We start from the raw sequence: 20696 nt of genomic DNA, 5'->3' as shown, positions 1-20696 counted from the left end.
ATAGCACCATTCTCTAATTAAAAACTCATAAACATGTGATCGGTGCAAAAATGAGTTAATGTAATAATTGGTATTTTATATAGAATTTTTGAAACTCTTACAATCAATTTTATCAAAAAGTGACTGTTCTGAGTGAAATGTTCCAAACCAAAATTCTAAATAATAGCTTCAATCCGTATTCATTGCTAATTATATTGATACAAGGCTTTGGTTAGTAAATCTAGTTATCACTTAACTGTTTTTACTGAAGTAATCAATAGCGTCTAGACACAGGCGCAGTCTGGCGGTCGGTATGAAGCCGAGACTAACAAGCACCCGCTCATATGTCGTGATCGCGCCGTCGCGAATTAAAATAGATGTTGTTACAGCTGTAATGTACCAAAATCATTTTATTGTCCAAACAGTTTATTCAAACGTATTAAAGTTGCAAGGGTTACTCTGTAAAACCTATTTGTAAATTTAGTAGAATGTTTAGAATTTACACTTTCTAGTAAAGTACCGATTCCAGTAATTGTAACGAACACAATCTTTTAAATCAACAGCGCTAATGACGCAAACGTGTAAGTACGCGGTAAGAAGACTTAGCGCGAATTACGACTATCATAAGTCAAAGTCCAATACATTTTTGCTGTAGGTTCGAATTGGAATCTTATCCTTAATATTGAAATCGAGATCGATATATAAGTTACAGAGTAACCCTGCACATGTATGCAAGAATTTTTTAAATGTCCATAAAATATAAACAGGCATGACAAGATCATAATTAATGTGGAGTCGTTGCACAGACTGGGTTTCTACTAAAAACTCGTTAAAAACAATATTAATTGGTCAGCTATAAGTGATTCTAGTTTGCGCTATTTCAATATTTATGGATGAATATTTACTTACGGTTTTTTGCGAGTTGTTTCATAATAACTAGGAGAGGAAATATCAGTTTATTGTCGGTAAAATGTCCTTTTAAAATAAGATGCATAGTTCTGACGCAGCCTAACATCCTCACTTTCATTGCGAATTTTGTATCTGAAAAATGTATTTTATTTACATAGGTTTTGTCCATTAATTTCTGAATGATTTCAAAATAGTACATATCGTAACAGTATTCAGGTTCTCTACCTAGTCTAGCCATAAATACTGAAAGAAAGTTAAAAATAATTATATTACAAATAACATTTAATACTTTTAAAACAATTTAAAATATAAAAAGCTTATTCGAAGTGGTCTAAATTGGCTGCAATACAGTCCTTTAAACGTTTACGCCAGATATCAATAGAAGCACGCACTCTTTCCAAGGGAAAATTCTTCACTACCAATCGTACGGATTGTGTTAGGGACTCCAAATTATCGTGGCGTTTAGAGCAAGCCGTATTCTTTAAAACTGACCATAAATCATAATCCAATGGATTAATATCGGGACTAAACGACGGCCAGTCTTGATCTCTGATGAAGTCCGAAACGTCAACCAAGACTACGTAGACCGAGCTTTATGACCTGGCGCCGAGTCTTGCTGGAAGTACCATAGTTGGTTATTGAACATGGTGTTGCTAAGGGGCTTCTCTACCTCCTCAAGAATGGTATCTTGATACACTTGTGCCGATTTCTTGATACCTTTTTCATAAAAGTATGGCTCAGTCAGATACCTCATAGTAGTAGATAGTGCCTAGTGCAACGTAGGCACTATCACTAAAGTCAGCTAGTGCCTACGTTGCACTCTGTCGACTAATTGGAAAGCTTATTTAGAGCATCGAGCATAAATACGGTCATGTTGTTTGTTAAAATTATGTTCAATTTTAAAAAAAGTTCTCATCCGTAAACAAAATGTTTCTTTGACTTCCCGTTGCGTACCGCTTCAGTAGTTCTTTCGGTTTTACCACCCTATTTAAAAAAAAAAGTTAAGCAATGAATAGTGCGACTTTTATAGGCTACAAGTCCTAAGTCATCTTTTAAAATACGCAATATGGTTCTATGTGTTATCTTCATCTCTCGATATAATTTACCTCACTGCTTTGACCATCTTTTTTTGTAATGTGGTCGGCTGGATCTTTTTTTGTCACAAACAGTGGAGGAGGTGTCGTTGTACCTTCCCTTGGTCTTGTAATACTAAGCGTATTAAAAAGTAGAGTTTTAAAAATTGCGTTTGGCTATTCGGTTCTCTTTATCACCACTCTCAATTGTAATATCGCAAAATATTGTACAACATTGGCGCCAAAATGAGAAACTCAATGAATATAAAAATGACAGATTCCAAATCCAAATGTAATATTTTGTTAATTTTCAATTGTAACAGTATTTATGGCCAGACTAGGCCTAGGATTTAGGCAAAGTTTAATAAAAAAAAGAGATACATTCCACATAACTTAATGACCGCTGCTGTTCATGCTAACGCTTTTAAGTACCTATAAATTGTCTCGATTGGCTGAATATGGAAGAAATTAAAATGACTTTATGCTTTCCGGTGTGGAATCAATAAGCTTCTTTAAACCAATATGCTAAATGGTAACTCTAAAACCTACGTAATGAGACTGAATTTCATATAACCTCGGCTACTGAGAGGAGCTAGAATCCATACGAGGTCTTGTATTACTAGCTCTGTACCAGCATGTCGCTCACGCTTATCATGCACGGCCGATATAACTCTTCTAACAATTGTTTGTGTTCCCTTCATCGATATAAAATCCTGTGCGCACTGAAGCCGCAGCGCATTGTTGGCTGAAATAAGTACAATCAATTATTAATCGCTCATACCTTTCGGGGACAGTGCTGCAAGGATCCAGACCAAGTCGTGCAGCATCAGTTCCGTGCCGACATTCCCATCGCGTTTCCCATGCGTCGTAATTATTGTACGAAGCATGACCTGAGTCCCGTTTAGCGATATTAAATGTTGACAACATTGCTGCCTTGCAATGTTATTGGCTGAAATATTAGATATCATTTACCCTCACTGAATCAAGTCTTCGTAACATCCTGTTAATAATGATAAGTAGTGTCTATACGACGTTTCGTAATGTTACACAAACAAAATGTCATGGCGTAAAAGCTATTCAAATGTTACAATTAACAAGGCTTCGGATAAAGTAGTCCAATGTCAGGTTTAAATGAGTTCGTGCCAAAATGTCAGTAGGCGGAATGACAATTGGACTGACGGTATTAGTAAGTTATTGATGACTGTGTTAGTTATTTGTAAGAGTTTTATATTTTAAAGCTATTACATATTTAGTATTAGTGCATAAGCCCATTGGGTGCCCAAACGCAAACGACATACCCTTTTTACTAAGAGGCGGGACATTTTCTTTTCCTGTCTTTTTACATTCTCTCTTCTTTGAACTTGATGTATCATTGATAACTAGTTTGCCAAAGAACAATTGCATCAGTAAATATTCTGTAGATAATAATTGGAGACGAAACAATAACAGTACCCACCTGAACATTTCTTTCCCTTTCCTTGCTTCAAACATAATGCTTCTCTCAGTATCGAAGTTATGTAAGTTGAAGTCGCCACATCCCTAGAAGTCTGAAATGAAAATAATCCTTTGTAAAATATAAAATGTCAAAAATAGTAAAGCCATCTATAATTACAAGATGAGCTAGATATAATAATATATATACCTCCAAAATCGATAAAAGCATCTGTATAGCTCCCGTCTGCTTGTTCCATAATTTTTCAAGAGTACATTGTCGGACATGTTTATCTGAAATATTAATTAAAGATATGCATAATAAACAAATATTTCGATTACATTTAACCAATATATATTTCCGCAAAAATCTTTGTTTTAAATCAACTGGGGCGCCCTGAAGGTCTACAAGTGATATTTAAAGTTATTTTAATGTATGCATAAATATTGTTCTCATGTCATGCAGATTTCCTTAAGTTAATGGGTATTGATTTCTTTAGCACTAAAAGCAAATTGCTTGTTAAATTTGGTCAATCATCCATGAAATTCAACACTGATGAATTAAAATAAACACTTTGGCAGCTTCTCAGAAGAAATTAAAATATCGGAATTAATTTAAACTAGTTTCAAGAAAATGAATACAAAAACAAAATTGAAAATCCAACCATTGATCTTTTGTTCATTATATAATTGTCGACGTCATTTCCAAATAGGCTTAAAGTAAAGTTTTGGATTGACGATGTTATATTTAAAGGATATGATATACAACAAAATGAATGATTAACAAATGTTACAATAATGACAGTTTGTTCTAAAGTGGTTGGAAGATGGCCAACTCGGCACGCGCGAAGCCACATAATACTACTTCCCTATTAAACATTAAATTTCTGTAATAGCCAGGGAATGAAACCACGGCTGACGATTAAAATACGTGCATAAACGATATTTATTTCAAATTACTTAAATTACAGCATTTTCAACACTAGAGATGAGTTATACGCAATCATATTAATATTAATCAATTACATTCATTGCCATTTAATGTAAATTGTGTTAATATAATTCAAAAGCTCCGTTTCAATACTATTAGATTTTGGCCAGTATAACGTTGTAATATATTAATACAGTTGATGAATGAGTGCCACCGGTCATTCGTAAGTTCGTGACTTTTCTGTTTCGCGTAGCGTCATAAAAGCGACGAGTTGGCAACAACAGTCATGTAAATACGCCCTGTTTCCAGCTGACCGATAAATAAGATTATCATGAAAAGAGATTGGCACTATGTTTTCATAAAGATGTTTATTTTTCAAGTTTTTTTATGACCATGACAGGCAATGATGGCATGTTTTAGTGCAGTTTATACATGTTTAAAGTCGAATTTAACACCTTAAATTAATATATTAATTTATTTATACGAAATACGCATTCCAATTAAAAAATCGATGGATGTTACAGCCGAATATATGAGTTATACCAAATCTCTCTTATTATTTCTTACGTTAGTTACTTTCTCACTGACCACAAATCCTGAGCGTAAAACGTCGATTTATATAAATAATGCAATAAATTTGCGTTTATTCGTTAAAATTTTATTTAAATGTTTTACCCAAAACAAAACAATTTAATAATTATATGTTTATTTATGAGCATTTAGTGAAACCCAGCCTTTGTGTTCGGTGTCTTTGTAGAATGTATAGAAGTAGCATTGAATGATAATTTAATTTTTGCTATTTAACAAACCAGTACCTCTCTGTTTGATAAGCATAAGTTGTATCAAAATATATATATATCGCTAGCATAAATACAGCTTGACTAGCAAGGTCTTTATTTATTGTGTAAAAATCAACTTTATTGCATGAGTTTTCTTCAAGCTCTTAAACCGTCAAATTTTCGATTAATACCAGCAAAAATATGTATTCACAAAGGACAAATTTACTGAGAATTATAATATGCAATCACAAATCATTATTTTAGGTACTAATCTTAAAGCGATCTTTAGGTATTTCACGTGACCAGTTTTAATTCACGGCACTGTCACAAATAGATCTCTCATACTATAAACAAAATTTAATTTTATCTAAATGGCACACGTAAGTCATTCAGCAGTTGATATTTAACTAGCCAGAAATTTTCCTTAAAGTCAAAACAAATCGATTTTTAAAATTGTTTCATTTCGTTTGTAACCCTTAGCAATGCTGAGGGTTGCCTTCGTTTGAATTGGGGCGATAGCCCCCTGGTAGTACTAGGTCCCATTGTGTAAGTTGTATCTTCAAACTAATGAAGGAATTCCGATCGTATTTTGAATGGGTGGTAACGCTTGGAGAGGGCACGAACACCAGGCCACCAATTGCACCAGTCTATCAATACCCAACACGCGATCACAAGGTAATTTATTTTTAAATTAAAGGAAATCAAAAATATAAAACCTTTAGTAAAAATATAAATTGTTCAGTTTTTTTCTTTTAGATAAGAATTTCTGTTATGATTGAAAAGATAAGAATATAGGGGTTGGTAGCTACTTAGATATTCATTTAGATAAAATCAGATTTTTTTATCTGACTAAAAGTTAAGGAACGTCATTTGACAATTTATTTGACGATTGATCAGTAGTTAATGATAGAAAAAAATACAAGACATCGTTTGCGTGAAAACCGGAAATCATACGTTTTGCGGTATACGGGTTGGAAGTACGAAACCACCAAATATTTTTCTTTTAAAAAATGTGCCGATGAAGTCGTTCCGAACAAGATTCGTAGCACTCGCGAAACTTTACACATTTAATACCAGATAGTCACGCAATTCGTTGGATTCTCCATTATAGCTTAACGTAAATGAAAAGATTTCTTCAGTAGTTTTTACAATAAACGTATTCTATGGAAATCGGTATATTAATAGTGCTTGGCTATAAGCCAGACATGAGTTTTATGATTTTACATTAAAATGTTTTATAGAAGACTTGTTTAATTTGACGAGTTTATGTAATAACAATAATATATTCATGACAGAATTAACTAACGCTAGTCGTCATTACAAATATTCCGTGGTGTTAACAACCATTGTTAATAACGTACATAGAAACAAAGATCCATCATCCAACCGAGAATTAATTCAATAATTACACAACTTCAAGCATGAGACTTAATCACGGGATCAATAAATGGCTTACACTCCTGAATCTATTAAATGTCTTTTTTTTTAATTTTCTACACCATTGTTCTAATACAATTTATATAGATCATATACAGTAATCCAGTTAATGTTACGTTGTATAATGGTTGACGCTATAAATAAGATTTCGCGGTTTAATAACTTCCGTTCTTACTGATATGATAATTTCGTATTTATACACCTTATTACAAATAGTTTAGGACGTATGTTTTTTTTTATTATTGCTTAATATATAATGATGACAAAACTTACTAAAAAAACACAAATAATCTTGGTGCCTGAAGGCCTACACCACAATATAAACTTTGAATTCCTTATAAACTAAAGAATTAAAAAGAAATACATTTACGAAACAAAAACGTTTCCTATATATTCCATTTAGGTATCTTATAGGAGTGTTACTTTAAAATTTGTCGAGAAATCAATTAACAAGGCATTTGGTTTCAGCTGTTCGGTTGTGTCGAGGTCACTCTATTGTAATCTAAATGGACGATCGATGCTTCTAGATTCACGTAAATTCACATTTCTACGTCACGCAATGTAGTTAATCCAATGCAAGCGCTAATTATAATTATTTTTTATTCAAGCTCTGTCTATATTGGATTTCACATCTTCATAATAAAATTTGTGTGGATTCGAGAATGTTTAAGGTTTAAAATTAATTGTTTTTATAAGATGTTTGTATAGGACATCTGTCGGGTCCGCTAGTATATTATGATTTTACAAATACGCTGTGTTGACTAAAACAATGATGGTATATTTTTATTCGTATATGTCACACCATGACCGTACAACGAACGTGTCACGCACGAAAATACTGGTAATAATAATAAATATAATTTGGTAGTTTTTGTCTAGTGAACATAGTTTAACACTTTTCCAATACTTTTCAACCCTTTATGGTTCTTAGCCTGCGTTGCATGCGTTTGTTGGATTATTTTCATTTTAGCCTTGAGTTGGTGATCAGTCTTTTGAGTTTGACGTATGTCGTTGATTTTTGACATGCCGGTTACCTAACAATGTTTTCCATCACCGTACGAGTGAGTATTAGAGCCATTGGTGCACAGCCAGGTATCAAACCTCCACGACCTCGAGGATAAGAGTCGCACACTGAAACCACTCGACCAACTTCACACTTGTCCATACTATAATATTTCTTTGTCCATCACGGTCCAAGCACGATCATGGTAAGACTCGGTGTACCTGTAGTCTATAAAAAATGACTTACTTAAAATCAACAAATTAAATTTATACCGTGAGATGTTAGTCTGGAATTAATCCTGGCTGTAATAGCCCTGGCCACCTCCGTGGAGTCTGGGGCTCGCTGCTGATGCAGACGCAGCCGCTCGAACAAGCAGTCCGACGTCGCCTCGTCAGCCATACGATATGCTGTAAAATACATAGTACGTTTACAATTATTTCCTGAAAAAAGAATCTTTCTTTATCCATTGCTGATACTTAGATCAGTAGCCATAGGCGTTAATTGAGATTAAGGCGGAATAGATAAAAATAATGGAAAGAGTGATAGGCACTATAAGAAATTATGAAGTACGTGTGATTAAATGATAATATTTCATGCATTATGTATGAAATTGTACATCGCCTTGTATATGTAAATCATTTTTTGTTTGTCTTCTGTACAAAGGTTAATCTGTAACTATATAGTTTGTGTTATCTTATGTACATATAGATCAATTTTGTATACAGGTTGCAATTTCGTACACTGATACGTATATTGATAAAAACGTGTGAAGGTGATTTCAAATAAACGCAATGCCACAGTCGCAGAGTTCATAAGTCAATAAACTTGCACGTGAAGGCTTACACAAATAAAATCAGGGATTAATCGGTTTTAAGCGTGTGTCGTTTAGTAAAAAAAATAAAGGAGGAAATTACACGTTTAGTAAATTTAGAGAAATATTTTGGGTGTAGGTATAATCAGCTACTATCTAGCAAGCGGTTAATAATGATTTCGGGTGATAGACATACTAAAAATTTGCTGTGTCATGAGTGTGTCAAAAAAATCAAACGTCAGTAGTGAAGGTTAACATTGCGAGACGTACGTTTGTGAGTGCGTAGCGTTGTTGTCCTGGTCACTGTAATGATTTATTGTAAATAAACAATGTATTGTGTATGGGGCCGTAACAACATCGCCCCTCGACGGCTGGCGGCCGACTGTCACTGAAATTTCGAACTGCTGAATCGCGGGGGAGGGCGACGGACAACGACGCCAAACACTCGTGAAAATAATAAATACTAACTACATACTATAGCTTTACTCTGGGTTTAATAAAGTATGCATGGCTTCCGTAGAAGACAGTATAAATGTCCAATGTTTGTATAAAAAATCTCAGGTCTACGCATAACTATCTGAAGCGCTGTAAGATTTTTATAAAAATATTTTTGATGTACCTATTTTACGCTACCGATTATTACTTTGTCAAACGCATGGTTAAACTATATACGATAACTACAGATGTTAAAATTGTTGAAATTGAGATTATAAGTGTTTACTTACGTTTTTTCTTACTTTTTTTTACTTCTTGCGTTTGTGCCGATGAATCGGTTGATGAAATCATGTCCTGAAAAATTGTAACACACATTCAATATAGCTTTGATTAGACTAATAATTATAATATTTAAATGTGATTAATATTCTCCTATTTACGAAATGAAAAGCGAAATCTCCCGTTATAAAAATTTTGCGACTCAACTAAAATTTTCCCGCGATTTGTAATGTTCATCTGTTTGCGTGACCTGACAATATTGGCAAAATGTTAAAATACTAGTTTAAACTTATGAAATTGAATACACACACAAAATACTAATAATTCCTATTAATAACTGTAGTATAATAAAATTTATATCTTTATGGAATTTGTGAGTTTGTTAAAAAAAATATGTTATAAATATCACGATATATTTAAATATTCATAAAATTATTAACTTTAGAGAAAGTATGGATTGTAAAATTCGAATTAATCTAACAAGCATTGTATATATTAACGATATATTCATATAAATTAACTACATGTATTTTTTAAATTTCAATGCTATCGCGTTGGAGGTTTTCTATCTTCTCAAAAAATATTAGGTGAGGATGTTGATGCATCTAATAATAGTTATTATTCTGATTAGCATGAAAGGCATTAAAACGATAAAGAAATCAAAATTTACCTGACATGTCGTATTCATTACTAAATACGATTTATTCAGTATTACTGTTATCTAACTTCCCGTAAAACATTCATTTCCGTTAATAAAATAGTTTTGGAATTTCATATTATAACCTGTACTTTAAATGTCATTGCAAAACATTGACATTTGTTTTTTTTTTCTTAAAATTATATTTGCCAGGATTTATTGATTAATTTTATATAGATGTGATTGTTTATCAATTTTTAAAGAAAAAGGAACGATATATGTATTTCTTGTCATTGAGCGCAGAGTTGTACTATAAAGCTTTATTTACAATATTAAAAAGAAATATTCGATTCAATTGCAAATTTCATTTATTTAAATAATTTAACTTTATTAGGAACTTGATGACTTAGATAATTGCTAGATACATTATGATTGTGTTTATTTTATTTAAAGGTAGCTCTCAATAACAAGTTTAATACATAAATGTCAAATACCTACTTTGATCACTTGCTATATTTGCTCTCAATTAGCTAATGCAACAGAAAGTCCGTAGCAAATGTCAAGAAGCTTGCCTCGAGGGATATCCTGGATACTTTTAATGGTAGATGCGTATGCAATGAACATATTGTGATTAGGCATTACTATCTGTTGAACAATTAGCTTTGTTTTGTAAAATAGTGTATGCCATTTTTAAACTTTAACGTCTTACCGCTTACGTTTCTAATTCTTCGAAGAATTTCTATACCTATGAACGGATGTAAATATCTTTTGTTCACTAAATTTCTAACTTAATTAAATATGTAATTCGATCGACGATATATATGATACGAGACGATCGATTGTATAGTTTTAGTTTATGAATCTAAAAGTATTTTGATGATTAATCTTTGCTGCTAATCAAACGACTACTAAATAAGAATCCAATAAAATAACATATTACAACGTAAAACATAAACATACAATATAATCCTAAACAGTAAACAATTATGATTTATTGTTTTATAAAATGGTGCGTTTATAAAATAGCATTGCCAGTTATGTTAAGACTAGTATATTCTGAATACAAGTTGTGTAAAATGATACAGCTAGTATTATTTACATTTATCACATTTTATTGTTACCACACTGTGGCCGCCTTCGCCTTGGGATCTACAAACGTAAAGGTCAGAACTCTTAAATTGATATCATACTTAATATTGATATCATCTCGAGTTACACAACGAGATCAAACATCGTAATACTTTCATAATTTTGTTTCCTTTATCAGTATTGTATGGAATATTTGTCCTTTTAGACTTAACACTTAATCTGATGTAGAAATGTGTTTGCTCTTGACTTTTACTAGATATTAAGCCCTACACTATGCTTATCAATATAATAATACAGAATATAAGAAGAAGAAAGACAGAATTATATACCTATAGTTCAATACAAGTCGCAATATAGATAATTATTTTTTTATACTTCTATTACTACTTTTATACTATATACTATATTCACTCCGGTTGAGAATGTTGTTCATAGATATTGTGGTTTTTGACAGATTTAATAAATGTATGATTTGTTTCAGGAATGGAATGAGTCAACCAATAACCATTCTACTTTGACATCCTTTGATGTTGCAAATAAACAAAACTTAACTTACGGACGTCTTATTCGTGTTAGAAGGGAAGATGACGGCTCGAGTAAGAAAATCGGAAATACATCCGTACAAAATCTGTTAATAGTGTTTTAATTTCCTACTGATAAGACTCGTTCTTAGCTTACCTTTCAGCCGCGTAAGGATGGAGAGAGATTTATGATTTTTTTTTAGCCTGCGTATAGTAGTATAACATGACGTGTAATAATTGTTCGATACTGGATTCGCCTATAAGATACCTATAGGCAATAGGTTTAAAAAATCTAAGCAAGAAGCTACTTGTTTTATACTATTTAAAGATTACTTTTATTTTTACAACTACCTTTGCTACAATAAAAATAAACACGAAAATCTTATGTATTCTGACTCCGCAAACAGACCATATATATTCTTGAAACTACTCACTACAGTGAGCAGTACAACTTAATGAAAATTATTTCAGGTAAATTTACCCAAGCTGCCCAAATGGATCAGCTGAAAGTTCTTCGTTTGTACCTACAACACTTTAAGAATTTATGGGACTCTGCATATATCGGCGGGGCGCATCCTTTGCACCCAAACGTTCCTAAAGCTATTGTTTTACTTTGGAAGACTAAAATAGTAGAATTCTTCTTCCCACCTGTAGGAGAAGACGCCGTAAAAGGAAAATAAAAACGTATTATAGAAAATCCCGGTGTTTTTGTCCATATTTTTTTCTGTTAACGACACTAGTTAAATTAAACCAATTTTCGCCAGTGTATGTGTGCGTTACTATTTTAATCCCATTGACGGTGTTTACAGCACATGGAATAAAGTAATGATAAACTTAGTTCAATAGTTATTATTAGATGACTGCATTACATACACTATAAGGGTGCTATTTAGTGAAACATGCTCCTAGCCAAGCTAACTATTAACTATTTTATAAATTACTAGAAACGACAAATTTTAACGCAAACATCATAAAGTATTGGAATTAAATTATAAGGGTAAAATAATTTAAAAAAATCAAATTAGTTTTTTTGTATTGAAATAATACTTTTGTAGCCAACTTTTGTTTTCAAAATAAAAAAAATATTTTAGCCATTTGGGCTCACATAATTCTTACGAAAACTTATTTTCAAACTCTAATTAATTATTTGGTTGGATTTTGAGAAGAAAATTATTTCTTTTGTATCATACATTACAGTTATATCATCTTAATATTGTATTCAATTGCAAAAATAAATCTACTTAATCTGTAATAATAGAAGTCGTATTAAATTAATATGCATTACTGTTGTGAATTATAATTCCGATATATATAGGTCAGCCATTTATTTTGTTTTTGTTGTTAATCTTGATATGTAAAGCGAATGTGATGCAAGATGCAAGTATATTGAATACAAATAATTGTGAAGACATATCTAGGTATTTTCATTCTTCGTTTCGGGTGGGTGTTGGCGAGTATATAAGCACAATCATAAATGCTAGTACATATATCTCCGAGTGCCTCAGAGATGAAGGTACGAATATTTTTCTAAAAGCCACTTGCTCCGTTTATTTTTATGGAACTTGACTAGTTATAAATAGAGTGCATTGAAACAGGTTTTTATGGGTAGTTTTTATACGTTAATAATATTTTTAAAGTGTGTATGAGTGCAATTACAATAAGGTATACTGTGTCTCAGTATGACAATTCCAAGCTTATAGAAAAAGGGTGAAATATTTAGAAGAGATCTTTTGTTTTGTTGTTTTGTTTTTATTTGTTATGCGGGTCTTTTCGGGTCTAGGGAGTTGTGCTACTACTTTGGGCCACGGTATGCTGCGTCAGCGGCGGAGCACTGGTGTGGCCAGGGGCGATTCCACTACCTGCTTCGTTCAGATCAATTATACCACCCCAAGTCAAAGGATTCGCATATTCAACAAGCCAATACATTAATGCGGTATGAAACTTTGAGACTTTTGAGACGTTAATTCAAAAGTGAGATTTGTATTCGAATCTTACAATCATTTCGTGTAACACTTATTAATTTGAACCCTTATTGTAATTAATGTTGTTTGGATTTAAATAATAGTAATTAGAATATATATGTATGTCTTTATTTTTTTAGGTGCAACCGTCATATTCTTTTGGATATCAACCGCAAGTTGGATATCAAATACCTCAGCTTGGAGTATACCCTACCTATCCCGGAATAAATTTCCAACCCGTTTTAGCGCCCCCGTACTATGCTGGGACTAACCCACTGTATCCGGGTCTAAGCCCCATTAGACCGCCTATATCTGTTGCTCCATCGCCACCACCTCAAAGTGTATCAGCACCACCACCATCGCAGGAAGCGGCTGGAGATGAAGATACCGCAATTGTTGACTCGGCAGAATTCCCCTCTGATCAGAGAGGACAAATACAGCCAGACCCTTCTCAAGGATTCCAAACACCTTTTAACACCGGATCTTATGATTCTAAAAACATGCCTGCATTCCCTCAAATTCAAAGCCCAGAGACTCCACAACCCCCTCCAATTCCTCAACCACCTCAAATACCAGGAGTTCCTGAAATTCCCCAACCACCACCAATACCACAAGGTCCACAAACGCCAAACATTCCCCAGATACCACAAATACCTCAGTATCCAGGGTCTGGAAGTGGAATTTTCCAATTTCCACAATTCTCTCAGCCGCAACTGTTTCAACCTAATCCATCGTATCCGCAAGCACCTTCACAGAGCCAACCTTCGGAATCCCAGTTCAGTTTTCCTTCTCCAGCTACCGGTACCCAGGGTCTCAGCGACGAGGATACAATAGCCGTAGATTCAGCTTAAATGTTAAGTTAGGTTATTGTGGCTTACAATGAGTTTATCGTTGAGACATATAATAGATATTAGGTATTCTGGTCATACTATTAATGTAGAATTTGGTAATGCTTCTATTACGGCCGATTACAATATATCACGATCAGGTTGTATTATGTAAGTTAAAATACTTTATAATATATAATATTTATGAAATTTAAAAAATATATGTATTTTTATACTTTTTTAATTCAATAAAACAAAGTTTATAAAAAACATGATTTTATTCAGCGCTCACCAAAAACCTGGCTTACGTTCCGGGAGCCATTTTAGGTAGTCATTAAATGTGGTATTCTTTCCGCTAAGCCCTAAAGAAAAATAAAAAACATACGGAAACCACTGTGTATTGAAAGTGATTGTAATGTTATATCCACCAACTCCACTAATCACAGGCGTCACGAGACGGTTTGGTAGCATCAGACGAGCGCACACTATTGTACATTCCATCCCTGCTGACACCTAAAACCAAACCTTGCTTAATAATAATTAAATTGGGCTATAATTTCATTCCGATGACGACGTATCCTGAAACGAGGTAACAAAGTTATTTCGACTGCTAAGGATATATACACCTTCTTGAGCGGCTAACGCTTGGGGCTTAAACCACGCGTTTAACCACTGACTGGCTGACTCCCATTACATCGAAGTAAGCGCATAACATCCTTCATCCACATGTTTAAATTTAGTCTACCAAAGAAGACTCGGCTTATACATTTGTATCAATAGGTATGTCTGTATAAGATAGAATGTTTATACCTTCATAATAATATTCAATTTTCCAGGGGGATCTGCGTTGACTTCGAATCTCTCTGAATAGAAAAATGCAGCTTGTCTCTGTTTTTTTAAACTTTTGAAACAATTATTTCCAGAGACATAGGTCCTGGCCCTCCATCCAAACTTTTGTGGTTTCCTAGCTCTTAAATATCGACTTTTTATACCTAAAGCTGAAATTTTAATTCTGAAGGCTACTTATGTGTATTCAAATAAGTATATTTATATACAAATATACATCGTACACGGATACATGTAGCTCAAATTTATTTATAGTTAATAGCAATTTTTTATTATTATAGTAAGGTTCTTAGTATCATTAGTATTGTTAGGATTTACAGTTTTAATTAAGCACACTTACTGGGACCACCATCGACTAATTTAAAATTTTCTGGATAGGGTCGTGGTAGTATATTAGCTGTTACGAAGTTAATTATCCAGCTGACATAAGGGTAGACATCTATATATAGTGGTGGTTCTTTATTTAGTCTGTTTCTCATGGACCGCCTGATACATGGCGCACTTCCAGCTGCCACACCCATTAACTGAACGGTGCCTTCGGTAGCATGAGTTACAATTGGGGCCCCAGGACGAATACCACATCCAGAGGTACAAAGCACATGCGTCACACCCTCGCTACCTAAATTCTAAAATTATTTTCAAACTAATATTACTTAGTTCAGGTTAAGTTATATATATATATATATATATATATATATATCTGAGCGTTTATTTTATGGGTATAAATAGATGGTGTAACGGTGACTTGGACTTATGCATGTACTAAAGATTTATATAATATGCCTCTGACGAATCTAAAAATTTCAAACAAAACACGAATTTATAAAATTAATTACGTAACTGGATAAGACGTAGTTTTCAGCAATCGTGGTCAGCAGTTGGTTCCTTTAAATAGGTATAAACGAACGTATATTTACGTTCTAAATCAATTCCCTCTTAAATTAATACGCACGGTCTCTAGATGCGTTTAAAACATATCAAAGTACAGCTTACATTTCGCGTTCTTTGTTTCCTACACTCTTTATGTGTGTAAAATTTGAGCGTCTTTTTTGCCATTTTTTCCGAATCAAAATCTCTTGGTACAGCTGTAAGTTTGACAAATAAATAGAAAGCTACCAATCCAGAGAAATCACGTCAAAAAGTTACTTACAACTTATATAGTCAACCATAAATACATATTTATGTTTACGTTTTCTTTCACGTTCCTCAATCGATGGAAGGCATATTGGTACCATATAATCTGAAATGAAGGTACAATCAACAAAAGAAATTGTTGTCAAATTATAATTATTAAAATGTTATTCAATTTTATAACGTCGTCGTTAAGTGTATAACATGACGGTATTTCAGTTTTGTCTTACAGCAGACAAAAGTAAGAATTTAAAGTAATATTTACGAGATTTAATAGGCCTCAGAAGCTTTACAATTGCGAGACTATTTCCGACACCAAACCTGTGAAAATAAATATACATTTTCAATCTTTACAAAATGCATGTATGACACTGCTTGAGGGTTATTAAAATATAGTAAAGTGAAGCTTATATATCAAGTAACTCGAACCGTATATTGTATTAGGATTTAAAACCTTACCGTGAATATTCAGGATGTGGAGATATATCAATTAACGGTATTTCTAAATAAGCTCGAGGGCAGTCCGAACCCATTTTAGTTTGCGACAATGTTAGACCACACTCTTCTTCATCTCGGACGTAGTCACCAAATAATACATTTCCACTGCAATATTAACAAAACAAGTTCTTATGCATATATTCATAATAAATATGAGATATATATTTTTCATAAATTGATATAGATATAAATAATTTCACTAAATAATTACGAAATACAGGACCTATTCTTCTGCAATATTAACATATTTCTCTGTTTTCTATGTATAGTGGTATATAGTGGGCTATGCGAGAAAACGTTAGTCGTATCGACTTAAATTACTATTCTGGGATATGTAGTTGGTCACTTAATAACTTACAGTTTGTAATTTTTGGGCAAGTGCAGCATGTCAGTAGCAGTGCCAACGGCAAATTGCTTATGAACAAGAACCACTCGCGGTGCCTTACTGTGATGCGGAAGACCTGTTGTAACTGAAAAGATGTTTAGTATTTTAATCATATAAATATTGGATTAATGTCATATAAATACTAAATAATAATAAATACTTTTCTGTTTTAGGTAGGTGTAAATTGTTTTAAATTTACCGTGAATGTACTGTACAAATCCGAGCCATGGAAATGTATGTTCCTTAAGGACGCCGTCTGGGGGCTTCAAACCGAAGTCATCTTGGCACGACGAGAAGTCTCGTATCATGCTTTTTATTGACTGAAGATTGCCTGAAATATATAAACGACAGGATTGCTTATTCTAAAATAAAAGGCGTGTTATAGAAATAAATAAATGAAAAATGAATGAAGTAATATACTGAAACTCTTCTTTCAATAGACAATGAATGATACTGGAGTTTTATTATATAGAAATTTATTCCCTATATGATGAACTTTATTACTACCAAAGTTTTGACATATAGATAGCATAAAGGTGTCAAAGATATACGAACAAATTATTAAGAGAACAAAACGTAACATTGCGTCTTACGCATTTCATAAGACTGCTCGGTAATACAAAGTTTGGTATTTGTAAACAACGATTGTTTAGTTACAATTGTCATCTGAAGAAATAGCGGGAATAATTGAGATTTTGTTTATACGTCGTCTAAGATTTGTTGATTGGTCTCAATTCAATGACGTTTAGAATTAAATAAATTAAAATAACATCCAGTCAAACAGCGACTAAACAATCTAAATCTAGTCATTAGGCTAGACATAGCAGCGATGATATAAATAAATTTGATTTCCGATTACTTTCGAATAAAAGTTGTAAACAGCACGGGTTGATGAAAATGAAAAATCTTTGGATTTTAACTTGGTGTAACCGACTTTAATAAACCAATTAGTAGTTTTATTGTATGCTTAAGATAAATAAATTATTTATTAACAGTAATCTATATTAGTCGCATAGGATACCTTAAAACAAATTATAATAACATAATAATGCAGGGCCCTACAGCTCTTAGTGATTGGTCTTAAATTTCCTTTTTGTCTTTTATTGTTCACTTTTTAAATCACTTGTTAATTTTGGTATAAGTGTCGGTTTCTTTACTTTACAGGGTTAAATTGGATAACATTTATATAACGTCAAAACTAGCTTAAGTAATATAATTAATATTATAAATCCTTCTTCGTCGTTATAATAATTGAGATCAATGCCAGGTTGTAATAATATAGGTCAGCACTAGATGCTATTGTGAGTGGACGATCTCTCGATCCCCAAGTAGCCGAGATCCGCCGGAGCCTGGAAGAGTGCCGCAAAAGAGGAACTCATGTAAGCCTCTTCTGGGTAAAGGCGCACGTTGATACGCCAGGGAACGAGAGGGCGGACACGTTAGCAAAAGAAGCAGCGGAAAACTCAGATCAAAACCAGAATACGCCGCATGCCTATATAAAACATGCATATATAAAACATCAGATAAGAAAGAGGACTCTAGAAGTATGGAACGAGCGCTACCTGGGGGGTGAAACAGCTGGAACTACAAAATTATTTGTCAGAACAGCGTATAAGTTAATAAAAGAGAAGCGTTTCACTCCCCAGATGGCGCAAATTCTTACAGGGCACGGAGTCTTTGCACATTACCTTACTAGGTTTAAAATTAGGACAAGCCCAACATGTGCCTGCAGTAATGAAGAACAAACAGTGGAACATGTGCTTCTACACTGCCCTATATTCGCATTGTCCAGGCACGATCTGGAGCAACAAATGCAGATGACTGTAGACCGTGACGGCCTACAGGACATGTTAATGAAGTACAGACCGTGCCTGGAACGGTTCTGCGAAAAAATTATTAAATATTTAAACAAAGAAAACCAAAAGAGCGGGTCTTGCAAGGAATTGCGCCCCGGCTCGCCCATAAATATTGTAAATAAAAAAAATATTACCGATGCAGCCGGGGCGTATTTTACGACGCGTAGCCCGCCATTCGCAAAATTAATTAATTTTGGAAAAAATGTGAGATAAAAAGTCCCTGGACACTATGGTAGTAGAGTGTTATAAATTAATAAAAAAATATATATCGACTTGACAATCGATTAATATTTACTAAGGCCGGCAACGCACTCGACAGCCCTCTGGAATTAAGACTCAAAATTTTATTTCTTCCCTGTATTTATATTTTAGAATTGTCCTTATTTGTGCACAGAAACATTCATATTTTTAAGTCAAATGTAGAAGTAGACATGTAACTTGAACATGAACTTTTGTATGGCAATAATTTACCAAGGAGTTAAAAGAACTTCAGAATAAAAATCTACTTGGTGTATTTCTTTTGGAATAAAATTATTATTCAATAAATTATTAAGTGCGTGAGACACTGAAGTTGATATAAATTTAATAACGTATGATATGATATGAATGATACAAATAATATAAGAATTTACCAATTCTTATGACTAATAATCTAAAATGTAAAATTCCTTTAAAGACAAATTTGCGCGCCATAGTGTCTCAGAATATGCGAGCTTTATATTGTACCACCTTACATATTTTTGTACCGTGTTCTTGCAATAAATTATTATTATTATTAGATGATTTTCCTTTACCGCTTCTTGTTTAAAAAGAACGCAGAACAGTAAAAATATGAATTATATTTGTTGCTGTGTCGTATTCAAATAGTGATAGTAAATTGTAAAATTAGAACTAATTATAGTAATTAATTATTTTTATGTGTCGCTATTAAACAGAAAGCCTGATTTGTCCATGTTTTATGAAACGGAACCACGAACTTGGATAATAATAATAATCGATTATTTTCACTCTGAAATTGCTTCTACATTATTTTTTTTCCTTTATTAGTTATACATTGAAGTTTACATATGGTATTTATGAGCAATAATTTATCTGTAATCAGACTGGAGTTCTCTTAAGCCACTGCTGTACAAAACTATTCAGCCGACACATAGATGAAGTCAAAAATAACAATAAGGTAGTAAAATAAGTACACAAAATGAAATAACACTTTTAATAATTTAATTGTTACAACTAACACTTAACATTAACAGTACTCGTACCAGTACTCGAACCACATCAGCCTTTGTCATATGTCCTGTAGTTGCTGGAAGTATTGCTCAGCTCTTAGTAGTGCGCAATTGACCTGACATTCTGATGCTACCTTCTACTAATAGAGCTTAGTGGAAATATGTTGCATTATATCATTATTTTAATAACGTTTTCCGTGATAAAACTCTACCACGAAATTAGCTGGAACTAGTAATCTGTGTTTGATATAGAATTCGTGAATCTCGAACTTATTAATTGTGTTCATCATTATTATGTGTACAGTCCCTTGACAGTAATAAATAGGTAATCGTGCCTTATGAAACATAAATTTGAAGGGCACATACATTTTTAATATGACACACTGATGCCTATATTGTATAGTATTTTTTCTTACCAAGACCTGAAACAAAGATATTTATTTAAAATAACGCTCCAAGAGTTAAAAATAAATGAAGCGCGTTGCTTTGCTTGACTTCGCCGATACAGAGATGTTTTAATTAATCACACTCAATTTTTGTACCAAAACTTAGTAGAATCCAACTCGAACTATCGACGACGTAGTTGAAAATAAAGTAGGTACAGGCGCTTATATTTACAAAAACTATTTTTTATAAAAATAACTAAGAA

The 20696-nt window shown here is 33.0% G+C and overlaps 3 protein-coding genes across 11 annotated transcripts in view; 1 reads left to right on the top strand and 2 right to left on the bottom strand.

The window, feature by feature from the left end:
* The window catches only part of LOC123716072 (cytosolic carboxypeptidase 1-like), a 43116-nt gene extending 33252 nt beyond the window's left edge, over positions 1 to 9864 (bottom strand). For 2 of the 9 annotated variants that reach the window (XM_045671596.1, XM_045671598.1), the window contains exons 1-9: positions 9738 to 9864; positions 9079 to 9142; positions 7815 to 7949; positions 3604 to 3686; positions 3418 to 3508; positions 3260 to 3340; positions 2743 to 2910; positions 889 to 1020; positions 237 to 368 (exon numbers count right to left, since the gene is read on the bottom strand). In XM_045671596.1, coding sequence (XP_045527552.1) covers positions 237 to 368; positions 889 to 1020; positions 2743 to 2910; positions 3260 to 3340; positions 3418 to 3508; positions 3604 to 3686; positions 7815 to 7949; positions 9079 to 9142; positions 9738 to 9755 — 904 coding nt within the window. In that variant the 5' untranslated portion in view covers positions 9756 to 9864. Of the gene's footprint in view, positions 1 to 236; positions 369 to 888; positions 1021 to 2510; positions 2707 to 2742; positions 2911 to 3259; positions 3341 to 3417; positions 3509 to 3603; positions 3687 to 7814; positions 7950 to 8623; positions 8726 to 9078; positions 9143 to 9737 lie in introns of those variants that run through there. The other 7 variants (XM_045671595.1, XM_045671597.1, XM_045671600.1 and 4 more) reach the window with 6 other exon arrangements.
* A 2814-nt stretch (positions 9865 to 12678) lies between these two features.
* LOC123716695 (protein app1-like) lies at positions 12679 to 14363 on the top strand. Its single transcript, XM_045672552.1, has 3 exons — positions 12679 to 12827; positions 13095 to 13247; positions 13416 to 14363. Exons 1-3 carry the CDS (start codon positions 12789 to 12791, stop codon positions 14124 to 14126), a joined length of 903 nt encoding a protein of 300 aa, XP_045528508.1. The 5' UTR covers positions 12679 to 12788; the 3' UTR covers positions 14127 to 14363.
* A 27-nt stretch (positions 14364 to 14390) lies between these two features.
* On the bottom strand, positions 14391 to 18647 carry LOC123716480. The gene is made up of 10 exons (XM_045672244.1): positions 18626 to 18647; positions 17162 to 17293; positions 16936 to 17047; positions 16539 to 16682; positions 16345 to 16400; positions 16099 to 16188; positions 15942 to 16033; positions 15289 to 15574; positions 14913 to 15100; positions 14391 to 14615 (listed from the first exon to the last, which is right to left on the bottom strand). Exons 1-10 carry the CDS (start codon positions 18645 to 18647, stop codon positions 14391 to 14393), a joined length of 1347 nt encoding a protein of 448 aa, XP_045528200.1.
* Between the last annotated feature and the right edge of the window lie 2049 nt (positions 18648 to 20696).

Source organism: Pieris brassicae, chromosome 11 (assembly GCF_905147105.1).
Source record: "Pieris brassicae chromosome 11, ilPieBrab1.1, whole genome shotgun sequence".
NCBI classification, from domain to species: Eukaryota; Metazoa; Arthropoda; class Insecta; order Lepidoptera; family Pieridae; genus Pieris; species Pieris brassicae.
The sequence above is the reverse complement of the archived record's forward strand: the minus strand, read 5'-3'. Positions and strand labels throughout refer to the sequence as shown.

Coding starts and splice junctions, on each gene's coding strand:
- LOC123716695 (XM_045672552.1), top strand. CDS start 12,789: ATGCTAGTACATATATCTCCGAGTGCCTCAGAGATGAAG. Junction 12,828..13,094: donor CGAGTGCCTCAGAGATGAAG/GTACGAATATTT, acceptor TTTCGGGTCTAG/GGAGTTGTGCTACTACTTTG. Junction 13,248..13,415: donor CAAGCCAATACATTAATGCG/GTATGAAACTTT, acceptor TTATTTTTTTAG/GTGCAACCGTCATATTCTTT.
- LOC123716480 (XM_045672244.1), bottom strand. CDS start 18,647: ATGTGCAAAGACTCCGTGCCCT. Junction 17,048..17,161: donor ATTTGTACAGTACATTCACG/GTAAATTTAAAA, acceptor ACATCTTTTCAG/TTACAACAGGTCTTCCGCAT. Junction 14,616..14,912: donor AATTGAATATTATTATGAAG/GTATAAACATTC, acceptor GTTTGGTTTTAG/GTGTCAGCAGGGATGGAATG.